The sequence below is a fragment of the Amblyomma americanum genome, chromosome 5 (assembly GCF_052857255.1).
Source record: "Amblyomma americanum isolate KBUSLIRL-KWMA chromosome 5, ASM5285725v1, whole genome shotgun sequence".
In the NCBI taxonomy this organism is placed as follows: Eukaryota; Metazoa; Arthropoda; class Arachnida; order Ixodida; family Ixodidae; genus Amblyomma; species Amblyomma americanum.
In genome coordinates this window covers 172,104,430-172,122,416 of record NC_135501.1, presented here as the reverse complement: position 1 = coordinate 172,122,416, position 17,987 = coordinate 172,104,430, and the positions used below count along the sequence as shown (strand labels likewise).

At 44.4% G+C, this 17,987-nt stretch overlaps 1 protein-coding gene across 1 annotated transcript in view; it reads right to left on the bottom strand.

Annotated features, from left to right (window-relative positions):
* The window catches only part of LOC144135302 (uncharacterized), a 32,024-nt gene extending 14,667 nt beyond the window's left edge, over positions 1-17,357 (bottom strand). Inside the window, exons 1-11 of the mRNA XM_077668012.1 lie at positions 17,339-17,357; positions 15,377-15,397; positions 14,457-14,480; positions 12,823-12,844; positions 12,156-12,244; positions 10,864-10,962; positions 9,501-9,758; positions 7,068-7,281; positions 5,740-5,893; positions 4,877-4,998; positions 708-858 (exon numbers count right to left, since the gene is read on the bottom strand). Of these exons, the coding sequence (XP_077524138.1) occupies positions 708-858; positions 4,877-4,998; positions 5,740-5,893; positions 7,068-7,281; positions 9,501-9,758; positions 10,864-10,962; positions 12,156-12,244; positions 12,823-12,844; positions 14,457-14,480; positions 15,377-15,397; positions 17,339-17,354 (1,170 nt within the window). The 5' untranslated portion in view covers positions 17,355-17,357. The remainder of the gene's footprint in view (positions 1-707; positions 859-4,876; positions 4,999-5,739; positions 5,894-7,067; positions 7,282-9,500; positions 9,759-10,863; positions 10,963-12,155; positions 12,245-12,822; positions 12,845-14,456; positions 14,481-15,376; positions 15,398-17,338) is intronic.
* Between the last annotated feature and the right edge of the window lie 630 nt (positions 17,358-17,987).

The window sequence follows — 17,987 nt, the reverse complement described above, 5'->3', positions numbered from 1 at the left end:
AAGTTCAAAGGAAATTTATGAATAACACAATGCAATGGAAATCATAATAGAATCTATGTATGCAATTTAAAACAAATATAACACAATACGGTGCTAATCATGACATAACGTAAATAAGGCGTACAAAAAAGCAATTGGAAACAAGCATGCAGAATACAGTCAATGCAGCGTTTCCTACATTTCCGTAAGCATAAAACGTGTAAGTTCGTTTCGCGAAATTTTCATTGCAATGTAGTGCGCATGCATATATTTCAGGAGAACACGGAGAGATTGTCGTAACATTAGAGTACCATTAGATGTTCAGAAATGTAGCACTTTATATATCGGTATGATGTGTCTGGAAATATGTAGCATCTTGTCAAGGGTGCTGGTTTTTGTCATGCATTTATTGGCGAAATTTATGTTGGAACGGATATAACATTAGTGCAACTGAACAGGTTTTTAGTGTGGGCATAGTAATGTTCACCAGCTAGGCGTCGCAGTGGCAGTAATTCGAATGTAAGGCAAACAATGCGGAGTAAAATAAACAATTTAACACTGGGCTTGCGGCAGCTTTTGATATACAAGTAATTGTGCAATTCATGTGGGCATCCCAGGACTTGTTTTTATAAAAGTATACTCCAAGGGTTTCAACTGGGACAACCACTTCCACAGCACAGTTTTTGACCCCAGTTACAGCGACCAGCTGAGCATCGTTGATTTCTTACCAAATCCGGGTATCTCTTAGATGTCGTTTCTGCCGGCTCTTCTTTAAAGACCTTGGTGTTGTAGGCGGAGGGTGGCGCTGCGATGCAATCGTCGTCATTCTCCTGGAGTCCCGTGGAGCTGACGGCTATCACGATGTCGGCCTTCATGGTTCTGCGAAGAGACGAAGAGATGCTCGGTCGTTCCGATTTCTCGTTTGCTTTAGCGACCATTACATGCGAACCCTTGAGAAACAAGTTGGCAAGAAATCAGGACAGAGTTCAGTTCTTTTGCCGCCACGCGGGGCAGCAAAATCAACTAACGGAACAATTTTGCTGCAAAACAGACCACATGGACGAAGCCAAAGTTTGATATGAGTACTTCTAGATCCGGGCACGGGGCGTAATAGTTCATCGCTATTTCGCGATGAACTCGAGACACCTCATTGGATTTAGTTATCCGGAAAACCACGAATCCAGATTTGGATTCTCGACAGAATGCGTTTTTGTCCCACACTGGCCTTCCCTAGCTTAGTGGCTTCTAAACACTACTGTTGTTTGAACTGTGAAGGTTTGTCGAGCCTCTGTAAAACATTGCACTCAGGCGTCGCAGTCTCTGGTGCATGCGGTAGATCGCTTAGAACGGAAAGCCTGTGAAAACATTAAGTCCGTAATGTTAGTCCTGATCTGATGGCAGCCTTGAAACCACGGAACGCATAGGACAGTGTGCTTTTGTTTCATTTCTGTGTTCATCAATAGCATTCAAGCAATGTAATCGCTTTTAATTACCGACAGTCCATTAGAAAGCAGTAGAAGAAACCAAGGCCACTAGTAGGACCCGTTCCCGCAGCCTCCGTAAGGGGCATACTCTAGTTCTTTGAGCAGTGGCGGGTGCGACCCAACATTCCGTTTTCGAGCTTATTCGTGTAGCGTAACGTAAACTCGACTGTGTTCCCCAGCGGCGCCAGTCTAGCCCATAGCGGGAGCGTACAACGTCCTGTAATATTGGAAGTACCACGTGGAATGGGATACAAAGGTCAAAGCGGTAGCTACTATATGCTACCTACGGCACCAGGACCGCCATAAGCGAGGCGCTCGTCAATCATTTAGCACACAAAGTAGAGACATGACGGGCGCGTTATGGCAAACATTTGAAGGGAGCTTTGTTTTCTCTCGCAGCGGTGATCGTCGACTTCGTTGAAATATGTTATAACGAGCCCCTGTGTCCATACTCTTGTCTGCCCAATAGCTGTACGACGCCTCGGTTCTGGCAGCCTTGATGCCAGAGGTCGCATAAGAAGGCTATTTAACTGCTTCCGCCCTCACCTTTCGATCACCTTCTATATAACACCTGCGGTATTAAGGGAGGTTCTAAGTCGACCACTGTGAGCGACAATGGCGCTAGTCAACAGTCAGAAGTTTGGGTCACAGGTTACGTGAATACACTCGAAAGTAAAGATGTGGACAGCCACCACCACATGTTGTGTCCCTTGAATTTTGTGCGCTATGGATCCTCATGTTCACCACCATATGCAAATTGGCAGAGGACCGCACGCGACATACGGAAGTCGTGGGCTGGGATTTCAATGGTGGTATGTTATTATCCTTTCTTCTTTTTAATACACAATTTCCTACCATTGCAAAAAGCTAGAAACACAGTCCCCAACGCTTCTTTTGTTTTAGAGGACTGTTGGATTGCTTAATATGTACGGCTAACGAACCCCTCATGCCCCACCTTGCCTTGACTCACGTCCAACATTCGTGGACAAAAATTTCGAAAATTGAAAAAATTAAGGTAATGGTATATAAATATTGAAGGTAATAGTCCATTCTTCTTGATGTATAGTAAAAACTTTCTTTTATAGAATTTCCATCGCTCCAACCGAGCGCTGAACACTGCCGTAGAAAACGAATGGAGAACGCTTTTGAAGAAAGAAATAATTTTGATAGCAAAAAAATGAAAGCCGGGTGACGGGAGATGTGCGGATATATTGATTATTATAGCGAAAACTTACAATGCATAAAAATATTGCGCTCTAACTTTTTCCCGCTCAAACATGCTTTCGTCTAGTATTGTTGGGTATGCCATTGAAGCAGCTGAGATCGGAAAGCTCATTGGCTTGGCCAGCTATATGAACGGTGTTTTGAATTCCAAGCCATTGCTCCGGTGGAAACATAGCGGGCTGCCCTAGTAAGCTTACTCTGCGAAAAACGACACGTGGAACCATGTCCGGCTTCCTCGCGCAAAAATTTTGAAAATCGAAAATTTGTAAGACAGTGCCATGATAATATTGAAGGAAATAGTCCATTGTTCTGATATATAGGAAAAACCTTTTTTTTAAATGTATCCATAGATTGCATGGAACAGTTAAGACTGGCTTAGAAAAGCAATGGGGAACGTCTTTTGTCGATAGTAAAAACGTGAACAGAAAACAAAATGCAATACTGCCGTCGGGGAGTCTGCGGATATATTGATTGGTGTAGTGATATCTTACATTTATGGAAAAATTGCGTTCAGAAATGGTTTCCTGCTCAAGATTGCTTTTGTCCAGAATTGCTGGCTTTGGACACCATCGGACACACCACTGTGCTAGTACACATAATCAAAAGAAAAACTTCATATCTTAACTTAATATCTGAACAAGGAACAACATAATAAGGAAGAAAAGGGACTGAATAAGAAAGAGACGCGAGGACAGGACTATTTCTTCTTCATTCCATTTGCACAAGTTTGTACCTGTAATTGCTGTTATGAACCAACTCGTCCAGACAGAAGTGCTTATTACACATCATCACTGGGCTGACTACGCCTACTACAGGGCACAAGACCTCACCCATATCTCTCCAAATAACTCTGTCCTCCGCTTGCAGCGAAAGCGTAGAGGTAGAGTATCGGCCTCGCGTGCAAGAGTACCCCGGTTCGAATCCCGGTGCCTCCCATTTATCCACCAGCTTAAAATGGAAACCTTTTGTGGACGAAATTGGGCAACTAAGCCTAGAGTCCACCTGATCCCGGTGACCACAGCTGAGAACGCAAGCCCTGAGTAGAACAGAATTTTGGGCACCCTTAGGTAGTTGCCGGCCACCCATCTACAACAATACACCACTTGATCCACTGAACACTTGACATCGCAGAAGAATGACAGAAAAAGTCCGCCTGAAACGTTCCGTACAACCGTGCAGATTGATCTGCAATTAAGAATACGCCTGCGCTGAAACATATCAGCGAATCTATGCGCTTTGTATGAGCCTTTCAATCGCCCTTTATATCTTTTGCTCGGGTTTCCACATGAAATCACATCATATGAGCTGCACCGGAAAAAGGACGAAACAGGAACATCGTCACCAGGAACGTTCTTCCCATGGTTGTCGTGCCGAAAAAGAAACTATAACTAAGCAGTTAAGAGAGAAAGATGTTTCATATGAATTTTGAAAGAAAAATATTCGATGTTTTCCCAGATGGGTGGGTTGGTTGCGTGCAAAGAACGTTCAATAATTCCATTTCAACCATAAGCACCGCAGGGCTTTTGCATACGCGGCATACACGTCATACACGTCACATGAATGCGAACAGGAGCCTTTGTGAACCGGTTTATTTCTATCGCCCTTACCGCACGATACCTGGGGCATTTTTCTTAATTCTCTTCCTAATATTCTGTTATTTTGTTAATTGCCTGCTGTTTTCCAGAAAAGCAATGCATATTCGTTAACGATTGCTTCGCTTCGCTATCACACTTGAAAGCATTTGAGTCCGAATTCTGCTCCTGTTCCAACCCATCTTCTCATAGCATAGCTGCCGCCTTTGGTTGATGCTCAAGCGTTTAACTTTTGTTCTCTAGTGAATTTTGCCCATATGTGCCGCGTACTCATGTGGTCAAAATTCTTCAGTCCACGAAGCTCTTTTCAGCAACACAGTCACGCACATAAGACACTGCCAATGTTTGCAATTGAGGAGAGGTGACCGTGAGTGCATTCTTCCATTACATTGATTCAGAACTTCAGCTGATCGGCAAATGCGCAACTAAAAGGCTCAAAAGGAAACAATGTGACCGGAATATCATTGAATTAGAGTGTGTGGCTTGCTCCACCTATTTTGTATAAACTTCGATACGATAGATTGTCGCCTGCACCCTTTAACTATTTATTAGAGTGATATATGGCGACGTTCAAATAAAGTGGACGTATACACTTACTCGACTGCCAACTTGAACTGCGCCTTGTATATGTTAAATGCGTTGCTAACGTGGTAGTCGTAGAGTCCCATCGCTAATACTGTTTTTCTGTTGCGGTCGTCTGCTTGTAAGTTCTTAAATTTCTGCAAAAAAAATTACAAAAAATGGGTTAGCTCGACCAAACTGATCAGTACAGGCACAGGCTGACCTAAAGAAAGATGTCTAGAGTGAAATATCTTTATACGGAGAAAAAGGTTAAATTGAAGCGATATATAAGGCTGCATATCAAGCGCAAGTAACTACCAAATAATCGAAGATATGTCTCTGTTCTTCTGTGTACCCTCCCTTTAATTATGTTTTCTTTTTTTAGTAACCAGCCTGCAGTGGGATTTTGCCACATCTGCATAAATACTGTTCAAGTATTTAGAGCACACTGACCTTTCGGTACACTGCTGAGAGACATGCCATTTGAATTAGTGACAATGACTGAGCAACCACCTGCGGACACACTGAAGGTTAAATACTGCTGTACATGACCACTGAGACTATTTGGATACTGTTCTTGGCGTTCTCAGTAGAAATGCGCGATAAAGCAAGCGGCACTCTGACCATATCTGAAGCAGGATGCTTCCACGCCCAAAGAGACAAAATGTCCTTATAAGAATCAATGTTGCTTTATTCTCGCGTTTTAAACATATACCTATTTATTGCTTTGATCAAGGCCTGCTAAGGGATTGCGCCCCTTTTTGACCGCTTTAAAACCCCCACCTTCGGGTCTGTTCCGAACAGACCCACTCGTCTCCACTCTCCTTGCACTGTACACAAGAAACCATTGTGGCCGCTTGTCGCACCTTGCAAATGAATCTACGCTTTACGGCACTCACTTGAAGCACGTCTTTTGCTTTGGCCATCAGAGTCGTCAGCTTCGAGACAGTTGTCATTAGCGTCAGGAGCCCATAACTCTTCATGTTGATTGCGGCCAAGCTGTTCAACTGGTTTTTCACCCCCTGATTGTCGAATTGGCTGGACGTCACGTACCTAGAACAGATTAATGGAGAGCCAGTGCGCAGGGGCGATGAAGTACTGTCGTAGGCAACAGTGGTGTTCACCATGTGAACTTCAACCTCACTGCATTGCAGCGCCAGGATTTTGTTATTCTCGGTAAGCATAAGCGCCAGGAAAAAAAAAACGAGGAAAATGACATGCATTTAGATTGGCACTGTCGTCGTACGGCTGCTTCAAAAAGAGGCTTGAGCATGACGTAATAGTACGCCGCTATTGACTTGAACCTCGTACGGTTACACACCACCTTTTCTCACGACATGCGTAGTTATGTGCGAAGAGTTGCACTAAAGGAAAGTTAAAGGGCAGTCAAAGAGGAAAAAACGTATGCCCCACAATGGATTTACAAGCACTTCTTGGTACGGCATCAAACTTGTCTCGGATATGCCACGGACTGAGCTAGAAAAGCGGACCTCGTAGACTGCAGCGTTTTAAATTCATTGCGGAGATAAGGACGACATCAAGCGTTTGCAATGGGTAACCGAGCTAGAGAAGTGGGAAACACTAGTGGCGGAAGTTATCGGTTATTGGGCAGATAAGCGTTGTTAATACAGCGCACTTCTTGACGGATTCATTCATAATTCAGCTAAACGTTAAGAGCTTTGCAAGCAGTTCTTGACATGCCTTCAGTGCTCTTGCTTGAAATTCTGCACATTGAAATAATAATACTTATCTCCCCCTAACGTGATAGCCGCACTGAACAAGACGTGTCAAGAGATGTACAAAAGCAGATGTTTTAGAAGAAGGGGTTGTGTGAGTGCTTTTCGGATTGTTTGTTTTATGGCGATTTAACTTCCCGAAGCAACCCAGGCTTTGAGGGACGATGTAGTGAAGGGCTCCGGAAATTTCGACCACATGGGGTCCTCTACATTGCACTGACATCACACAGTACATGGGCCTCTAGAATTTTGAATCCATCGAAATTCGACCTCCGCGGCCGGGATCGTACCCGCGTCTTTCGGGTCAGCAGTCTAGAGCCATAACCACTGAGCCACCGCGGCGCTCCCCTTCCACTATTGTAATAATTATAATAAATTCTTACTCTATTTTTGCGAATTACTTCCGGCGGATACCCTATATACTGGCCTCCAGCAAGGATTCCACGGTATGTATGGGCCACAAAGAAGTCTACAGAGACAGTAGATCTCACTGGATGTCGAATGAGATGCCGCCTTTGGTCTTCCTACGCGACTGTATCTCCTTCTGGAACATTTCCCAGCTCGTATCGGTCTCGGCGGCGTTCAGCTGATTGGCGATGACGACCACATCGGTGTAGAACAGGTAGGTGCAGAGGCCATCCGGAGGCATCATGTACGCCATCACGGCCGAGGCCCCGAGTGTGCAGACCAGCTCTTTGACTGAGACTGTTCGCGAGCAAGAGATGGACACGCTTGTGTCAGCGATTGCAGTGTTCTATTGAAGATGCATTCACAACAGCCTATCACGACACGCTCCACTGAGAGTTAAAACTCAGGTTAAAGAAAGAAGTTTGGATGCCCGGAACTCTTTGATGTCATCACCATCACGATGAGACAGCTTGCCTCCTTTGCTGGACAGATATCTCTTTTTCTATTTAACCTTATCCTGCGGCCGCTTCAACCACCGCATCTCATTTAATTTTCTATTTCGACTCATTTAACTATCCTTCAGCCCCTGCTGATTCGCTTTCCTAAGATCGAGCTACTTTTCCTTCACACGCATGCGATTGTTTCATCTCTGCTTATAGTTTTGCCCGCAGTGCCTAGTTACTCATCTAGATTTACGCTAGCATGCAATTAAGTTTCTTTTTTTTCAGCACCATTGCCCTCTTTTCATTTAAGCGCTAAAATTTTATATTTAGTTTCCACAGTTAGCGCTCCTTTTCAAAGCCTTAGAAACATACTTAGGCAAGGAGCAATTCTCGCTAGATAGCTTCGCCTAATATAGAAAGCTTCACAGAAACCGAATACTCGTTCTCTGTTTGCTTTTATAAAGCGTATTGTGCAAATGCAAAAAGCCACCACTAAAATGAGTGCCATATAACCAGGTAAAGCAGCCTATAACATGATGAGACCGATGTTACTGCTTCTCCAAGTGCTATGACCACCTATCCACCCGTAGCATATACCCTGCGCTTAAACCATAGAACTAAAGGTAATAAATAACAGAGTTACCTGCGCAATTCGGTTAGTACCACAGATCTTGTCCACAGAAAAACATTTGTGGGTCATTATTACACATAGAGCAAAGCCATTGAATCTTGAGGAACATTTCTTGTAGTTACGATAGTCTCTTATGTTCCGTCCCGCCTCATTGTGATTCGCGATTTCGGATCCGAGGCAAGATGCAAAAAAAGTGGTGCGAAATGACCACGCTTGCAAATTAAAGGTTGCTGGTCGAGTCGGTGCCTGTGGCAAAACAGGAAATCGCTACTGACAAAACAAGACAATGCATAAGCCCAGCGCACAAGGGGGCACCTCGACTGCGTCCATGATGTCCCTTTTTGCTGCCTGTTATGCTTCAGCACTTTGAGAACTTATGTCAGCCGCACACATTGCATATAGTTAAAAAGTAAGGAGAGCCCCAGACAGAGTAGCTGGCTCCTCGACGGTCGCAATGGCCGTGCGTAAAGCGTGAAGGTTTATTCTTGAAGAGCTTTGAAAAGCTTTCGAAAAAAGTTCTGCTTCAGCGACACTTAATTGTGCGGTCATGACTCAACCGCGACTTGCTCAACCCAAAAGAGACTTCGAAATATACGAAATGCTTCTATTATATCTCCAGAACGTTTAGCAAAGAGTGGTATTCGTCCCCTCGGGTAGTTTTATGCCGTATATGTGGCGAATAAGCACGCACGTGATAGTAGCAACTGCCGTCAAGCAAGCTTTACCATGTCTACTGAGCAACATGCGTAGGGTAAGAATACTGCTGAAGACAAAACACAAATAAAATGAAACTGCATTATCGGTACTACTCTATGCTGTCACCAAAAATAAAATTGAGTCGAAGTCAATAGCACCAATAAGAGCAACTGGGCTAATTCAGTCGCATGTGAGTTTATCTCGCTACCAGCTGTGCTTTGCGAAAATGCATAAACAAGCCGAGGGCAAAGAGCGGCTGAGAGTGGCTGGCGGAATGTGATGGTAAAAAATATCCATTGCTTACGTCAAGGCTGGTACCAGAAACTAATCCTGCTGTAAACGTCAGCGTTGTAGTAAGAGTACCCACAAAGACCATAATTACTTATTACATTTTTGTGTGTGTGCCTTCAAGTTCCTTATGCTCTTCTTTCTGTCACATTGAAGGTTGGCACTATGCGCTAATTTGCTTTCTTTCCTGTTCACATTGTACACACCGGAAAGAACTTCACGCGCTTTTAATGTCTCTTTACTGTATCAGCCAGGTCTGACACATCAGTTTCCAGTCGACGATTAGGTTGTGTTTGTTGTCTGCATTGCTACTTCCTCTTGATTTACTGATAAACTTTACAGAGCATTAAATTAAGCAAACAATCCACGACTCAGAAAACTTGGAAGAAATGGGCCATCTCCCATTTCAAATAAAATATTGAAATGAATGTAGCATTCCAGCACTAGCCTGGACTTACAGGTTTCAGGTGTCGTAGTAGTTGGTTTGGTGGTCGTGGTCTTAGTGGTCGTTCTTTTCGTAGTCGTGCGTGTAGTGGTCGTCGTTTTAGTAGTTGTTTTAGTAGTAGTTGTTTTAGTAGTTGTTGTTTTAGTAGTAGTTGTTTTAGTAGTAGTTGTTTTAGTAGTCGTAGTGGTCGTTTGCGGCGTAGGTCGTCCGGTCGAAGTCGACGGTAGCGTCGTTGAATCGGGCATCGTAGTTGTTGCGAGAGTCACCGCATCTGAAAGCATAAAAGCCGCCTTTGTAGCAACAGGAGAAATTAAAGTCGGTGCACAGTTCGAGGAGGCTAAAAATTATGGCACTTTTGTAGACAATGTCCCACGCTCCACTGTCTGTCAGGGCGGAAGCTCCATGCTTCATTTGTTTTCTATGATGGTTGCAATCTCTATTACAAGTTGCAGTAAGCGCGAACTAAGAACGCACGGGTCCGCTTATGCTTTCCTGAATTATATGTTTCCTTACACTTCTTGATCAGTTCCTTTGATACCATTACAGCCTTTGCGTTTTTATTCGCCACTGACATTTTGTTACTCCCCTACATCATATATTGCCACCTTGAGAACATATTTTAGGCATTAACATCGTAATACAGGCCACTAATGTCCTTTTTTTAACGAACTCAAAGCATGCGTTAAGATTCTATCAAACTCCTAATGAGAAGCTTTTAGTTATGGTCGTATGCTGTATATTTTGAGTTAATGCACTAGTATTCCTCCCTCTAGCCACACCGAAATTAAACATATGCTTATTTATTACAACCAGTTATAATTTATTGTAACTATTACCATAGAGCATCTGTCGAAACGCGGCCGTAGTGTCCACGTTTCATCCGTATAAGCAGTCAAATTCCATAAAGATGGTTTATGGCTTCGGAGAGCTTAACGTCCCAAGGCGACTCAGGTTATGAGGGACGCCATACTGAAGGGCGCCGGAAATTTCGACTACCTGGGGTTCTCTAATGTGCACTGAGATGAGCCACAAACGCGGCGTTTGCAGGCGTTGCGCTTATGACTTAAAGGGGACATCAGCTCCACATCAATCGCAAACTACGAGTTTAATGTGATTCAGAGAACCCAGAAAACTCCTTTAAATTACGTTCTTGTGACAGAAGCGAGGGCGGGTTTTACTCTCTCAGAGCAACGGCTCGATGCATAACGGGAGCAAGACGCCGCCATTAATCCCGAAAAGTGTGCTTCCTTCAGCTGTCCCTGGAGAAATTCCTAAGTTCAGAAGCTGCAATGAATGTTGAAAGGTCGTCTTACGCTCTGAAAATTCTGAGCAGGACGCCATGCAATATGGAATGCGCACGTATCGCCAATACTGACCAGACTTTGTTGTCCGACGTGGAGATGATGGTGGACTTCCCTTTATGTAGGGGTCACTGCCAGCTTGGGTCGTCTCATCTGTTGAGTCACCGGCCTCCCCTACGTGAGTACAAGCAGCGCGGTGTTACGGAACTTTTGCTCCACTGCCTGCTCGAGGGACATCATATCATTAAGCAAGGCTGAACGCTAGGGATGTTGGTAATTCATGCTAAAAAAAAGTCGACAGTGCCCCTTATGACTGCTTACGTGTGAGAACGGGAAAAGGAAGTTCCGAGTCATTCTGCGTAAGATCTGCGTTATGCTGCGTTGCAGAAGCGCAGAGTCATGTGTCGTGACTATGCATATTCTGTAAAACCTCTTATCTTACGTTGCTCGTAAAGTGCTGAGTCGTGCTGTTTTGCAAACTAGTATGAATCATTACTCATGACAACGCATGCTTCGATGGTGACTACGTGATGTAAATGCATCATGCGCAGATTACCTGTCCTGGTTTCGCGGACGCGTCGCTGTTACTCTGCGGTCTGCTTTCAATAAAGCATACAGTTGTCATCAAAGCCCGTGTGCTGTGCTCTCTGCTCGCGCGTACGTCACAGCCATCTAAGACAACTATATACAGGTCGTCGTTGTTGTTGCCGCTGATGGAAGGATGAAAAGGAAAGGTGAACGGGCCATCCCATTGGCTCGAGCTGAGCCACAATCACTGCCACGTGCAGACAGAGAGTTGAAAGATGTGAGAGGAAAGATTGAAAGAACAGACGCGCGTCGCAACAACCGCCTCCACCAAAGCGACGCGCCGGCTGTAACATATCCCCCGCCCTTCCCACGTATGCTTGTCGTTCGTCTATCCACATATACTTCCTTCACCTGCATATACTATCTGCAAACCCTTATTCACCTACCCCAAAAAGTGGTCTTGTGACTCGGTTAACCTTTTTAGTGACACAATGTCGTGCGTCGACTAATGCGCCCGTAAGAGGCGTAAATTTCGGCAATCAATTGCATTTCAACACCTGGAACGATTGAAAATATTCGGAAAGCATTGCATCCTTTCCTTCAAGCCACTAATGTGGGATATATGACTGCCACCGTCTTTTTACAGCACCAGAACCATTTTTGCGGTGCAGCATCACTAAGCCTGTGTAAAACTGCAGTAACTTCGCCTGTTCGCCTTTCAGAGATGCCTTTACGGTGAAAATGAATGCCGTGCAGCAAAAAGCTCTCAAAGGAGCCAGGAGGACCGCTCTTTGTCACCACTGCCAAGTCCGTTAGAGCACCACGTGCGGTCCACTCACCCGTGGCTGCCAGGTAGCCGGCGCCACCGAGAATTCCGAGCAACAGGCAGAGGGCCAGAAGGGTGAGGGCAAGTGAGCGCGGATTTGAGCTGCGGGAAATAGAACTTCTGCGATCAATTTTCCAGTCTTCGAATGCGGTGCTTGAAGCACGACGCCGCGTGCTAGTTGTTATGGCTCTCACAAGTGTCACGATCTCACAAGCATGGATGTCAATGTGACAACTATTAATACCGTCGCTTTCAAGCATAGCTTCAAGTGCACTGCGGACAACTCGTGAGACCAAGTATAATTCGGTGAGCTATCTGTAAGACCTGTGTAGAATTCAATATGAACTCTCTATAATTTGCGTACGAGCCGTACGGTTGGTATGAAGTATTAGCGGGTCATTGAAACTCATGCGGGAAGATAAGAATACACACGGACACCTTATCATATAGATATTAACAAAAATGATGCTGGTTACATGAAGAAAGCCGACGGAAAGAATTGAGAAAAGATGCAGAATGTTTTTTTCTACATATACTCCAAGTCATACATATTCAAATTCAGATACTGCGGCTACAAGAGAAAGTTTGAAGATGCGTTGAAACCAAGTGCCCATAATCAGCTACCACATGCCCAACGCTGCAAAAAAAATGTTACCGAAGTCGTTCGAGGACATACTTACTCCTCTTCGCCTCCTTCCAAACCTGAAAAAAAATTAGGAGACGATTAAGCTCCGCCTTTAAGAGCAGAACGCGATTGCGTTCGCATCGCGTGCTCAACACTCACACAACGATCTAATTCCTGTAATTAGCATACTCAAAATTGCGCATGCATGCCTCAGCACATGTATGTAAGAAAGTTCACTAAGTCTAAGACTACAAAGAAATTGCTAAGTCCACATTTATTCAGCTTGAACAAAGGAACCTTCGTGGCCCAAGGATGGTATGCATGAGTCGCACCCATACCCAAATTAACGCAATTTTCTTTTCAACTCAATTACTTTCCTTTAGTTACAGGCATCTCCCTAAGAAATTTGACGTCAATCCGAACATTCTTCGACCTTCTCTTTTTTCGCTATTATTTCCTTCCATCGTGATTTTTCGCTCGCGGCTAACTACGCCAAAGACGACACGATACCCTTAACGCTATTGAGTTAAATGTAAATGAAAAAAATGTGATGAGAAGCAAGTCGCCTAAGGTGGGGCTTTTATTAGCGATCAAGCAAGACTCACCTCTAAGTTCCCCCTATGTTACGACATCGTGTCTTCACTAGCTTTAGTGCAACATGCTATCCCGAATTCCGTTACTGTGGTAGAGGTTTGTATTAAATGGTATGGCACGATATGATAGGGTATGTATAAAATGGTTTGCTATGCATGCTATTTTATAGTAATGCACAGATGGAGTTTTTTTCGTTTTAATGTGGTTTAACGTCCCAAAGCGACTCAGGCTATGAGAGACGCCGTAGTGAAGGGCTCCGGAAATTTCGACCACCTGGGGTTCTTTAACGTGCACTGACATCGCACAGTACACAGGCCTCTAGAATTTCGCCTCCAACGAAATTCGACTGCCGCGGCCGGGATCAAATCAGATGGAGTGGTCTGTTATAGCAATGGTGTTAGGGACAACGTTCCCGAGCTGCTCCTGCTGTACGGCAGCTGCAGCAATGAAGGGCTCCGGAATAACTGGGACCAACCACCTGGCGTTCTTTAACATGCACTCACATGCACTTCGTTTCACTTTCGTCGAAAGTGAATGCTGCGGCTCGGATGTGATCCCACGACCTCTTATTCCGTTACCGAATGCCCTCTGCACTGTGCCTCTGCGTCAGATATTTGGGGGCAAATTCTTGGACAGAAGCAATTGCAATCTAAAATTCATTATATGGAGTTAACAAATTTTAATCAAAGCTATCGCTGAATGTGGGAGTTCTCCTTTCTTCGATGTACTTCGGAAACTTTCGCCACAACGCAATGCAGCTCATCAGCCGTAGAGCGTGGCCGATATCTCGCTGAGCCTGCATGTTCACGCGGAATGTCGGGCAAACGCTATGCACCAACTGTGGAGTTTTCCCCAGTGACTAAAAGGGAAAAAAATCCCTACAGTACATGTAAAAGTGTTCAACTGCGTTTCAGGTGCAGTGGGAATCCAGGGTGCTACGGATGCGGATTAGGCTTGGCAAGGATTTTGCATCGCAATATTTTCTCACTAAGGCCTCAGATTAGAAGCCTTCTTTGGTTTGTCACATGTGGACGTGACAGGCTAACATGCAGTCGACCTCGTCTCTCAGCAAGGATGTAGGGCCTTAATACTTACTGGACATCTGACTGCTTTCAATACCTGAAAAAAAAGGAATGACATCTGCAGCATTTATACAACATCATTATCTACTGTTAATACTGCCCCGGTAGTTGGTACCTTTTCTGTACGTTATTTTCTTGTGCTGTGCAATGCATTGCAGGCATTGGCCGCTCCAGGCGGGGTTTTCAGTACCTTGACGGTGCTCCGCGTAGCGATGTCCCGTCTTTATTATGTGTTCATAATCTCTCATTAGAAGTCCATGATTTCTTTAGTTTATGCTTGTTCGACCCTAGTGTTCAGCGCGGTCATTGCTGCGAACTTGAAGCATTTCTCATTGTTACATCCAATGGCTTCTCTTAATAGTCTTCGTTACTTGAAATTTCCCTTAGCTGCGGCAAGACGCGCTAAAATGAATCGTGGGCCACTATAAAGCTGCCAAGCGCGGAATTCATGGCGCATATCCAAAAGTGAACATCGACAAAGGAAGGACTCAGGTTAGTTAGAGGAGCCTGAAAAACAATTTACCTGATGGCGAAAAAGTACAAAATCGCGTATTTGTATGAGGGCCAACAGAATGAAATAGTGCTGTACATAGTAGGAGGTAGGTACGATAGGTTGTTAGCTATGCAAATATGTTAAAAGTCCAGTCTTTTCCAATAAATCTTGAAGAGACAGCAAAACAACCGTACATAAGGGTTATAACCAACGTTTGTAGAATACCCTGAAGTGAAGTTCCTATCGCTGAAGCATTAACCGGTTTAGATAAAGCATTTTACATATATTTTCGCTATTCTGTTTAAGCTTCTTTGATGAAGCTACTTGGTTGGAGAAATAGCAGTTCTGATACCGCAAGCATGGGGCCACAGATGGCTAAAGCACGCTTGTAAAAAGCGGCACTCCTCCCCTGTCACAGAACAATGAGTTTCAGTACTTACTGCTCATCATTGACATGGAAGCTAGAAAAGAGTGAACTCAATCATTAAAAAGTGGTCCCAAACAATTCAGTAAAGGCAGCTGTCTACACTGCACTGTTTACTTCAACATTAAGCCCGAATCCTATGATGGCTAGCAGCAACCGTGCGAAACGTTATCTGCCACAAAAAAGAGGCAGCAACGGTTTGACCCGCGACTATCATTTCGATTTCATTTGGTTGGTTCCTGGGTTAAACATTGGCAGCCGCACCATTGTTCCCCTGAATGTTTTCAACAGATCATACCCAGCAATTCTGGTCAAAAGCATTTTTGAGCGGTAAACCATTTATGAAAACAATTTATTCCTATAATGTAAGATTTCACTATAACAATCAATATATCTACAGATCACACTACCGCAGTCTTAAGTTTTTCTAGCAATAGCCACATTACGGTAGCATTTCAAGCCTTCAGCGTGGCGGCACTTCCACCCTATGGCTGTGGCGCCACGCTGTCACCTGGTGCGGAGAAGCTGCCGGCGGTGCGGCGCCGTGGCTGATCACGTGGTTCGTCCCGTGGTTAGTCACGTGACCAAGTTCCATACGGCCAAGCTGTAGCTGTCGCGTCACTCCAGGTATAACCAGAGCTAAACCACCGCCAATTTTTTCTTCTATTAACGTTTTTGCTGTCGTCAAAAGCGTTCCCCATTGGTTTTTTATGACAGTTTTCACTGTTCGATGAAACTGATGGAAACACTTTGAAAGAAATATTTTTGCTATATATGAGAATAGTAGACCATTACCTTCCATATTACCGTAAAGGTATATTACTATTTTCCAATTTCCAAAATTTTTGTCCGAAATTGCTGAACTTAGTTCCCTAATTTACGCTCTCGAAGGGCTGAAATACTTTAATAGTTTGGTTTCTTGGTTTAGCTTGGTTACCACAAACAAAAGTGATTGGCGATAATGGCTGCCCGTCATGTTTGGCGAAAAGGGGGCTGGTGCTTGGCTGCTTTGGTTAGAGATGTAGCCACTTTAACCAAAGATTCTGCAGGGGTGCCCTGCTTACTGCATGCTAACACCAGCGCCATAACAGAGGCCCTTCAAAAAAAGACTATAGGATAGTACGGTCACAGTGTTGCGGGACAGCCAGCAGTATTTCCTCTCTCCAGATACCAGACTGCGTCCTCAAAGGAAGCGACAGCTACGTGGGCCTCGCTGGGCAGACGCCTTGGCGCATTACTGATCATCATCATTATCATCATCATCATCATCATCCGGGCACGCCCCTCAGAATTTGTCTAACCCTCTTCTTAAGGTTTAATGCCTCAAACGGCTGGTGCGACAAACGTAGGCAGTATAGGTGCTCTAAGCACTGCATAGAGCAGAAAATTAGACCTCTTGGGAGCACGTCGGCGTTTCCTTTAAGGATTCTGGTGCTCGTAAGAGTATCAGTGTATGCATTTAGTGTGCCTTATCTTCCTTATCATCCTCGAAAAAGCTGCACGAGGTGGTACGAGCTGTACGAGGTTGATATCGATAGCAGTCATAGGAGGAAAAGTTTAACTGTTATCAGTCTTCTGACTAACCCATAAGAATTTCTTACGCTGTGCTACAGTTATTTACAGAAAGTCTAATAAAATACATCTTCTTAAAAGACAGCACCATCCACGCACTTAAACTGCAGGTTGCCAGACTGATTGAAAAAATGAAATTGTTTTCAAAAGAATTTTTTGCTTTTAGGATGGCAGATGAAAGGAAGTAAGTGCTGGTAATCTCACAGTTACCAGGCGATACAGCTGTCAACATTTATCCGCTAGTATGCAAGTGAAGCATTTCATGGTTTTGCAGCGCCGTTTAGACAGCGCACGCCAGTTGCCGCTTTCACATCGGAGTAGACGCTGATGCCCTTTATCTACTGTTGTCCCTCGAACCCTTTAAAAAGTTTAAACCACGGACTGCTTGTGGCTTTGCAGGACTTACTTCCTTCTTCGTACATTGACATTTCGGCTGGAAAGAGAAAGGCGGTTGGTGGTCAGCAGCAAGCATGAGTGCCGGTTAAAGGGATTCTATATGAATTCAGTAGGAGAACAGCAGAGAAGAAACTAAAGGGCTAAAAATGTAAAACGGGAAAATCAATACTGGGGCTTACTCATGGTTAGGCGAGGCTAGGAGAAAACTTGAACTGAACAGAAATTCTCTGAAATGCTTTTTCCACAGACGCCCGAACCCGGGTGACCTGAAAAAAACAAATAAAATTAACTTCACGGTTCGCACTGAGCTTTTGCGATTACTACGACTCAATGATTGAGGTAGAACCGAACTCAAGAGGCCATACAGCCTAGTCGACTGGAAACGACACCGGCGGGCCGTATCTATAGCTACGCGAGTTTGTAGCAGAGCACCTTAGAAAAGTTATGATATGTTTTCACAATACCGCCTAATATGCTCAACATAGGGGAGCTTTGCTGCGTGCGCTCACTGTGTAGCTTTTTGCCGCTTTGCGGGGCATTTGTGAAAGCTGTCTCTGCTAAAGTCAAGCCTACACAACCTCACGTCCCCGTTCCAGCACTCATCGTGCTTTCCCCCACTTGCACCTGCTAGACATAAATTAAAGAACATTATTATTTTT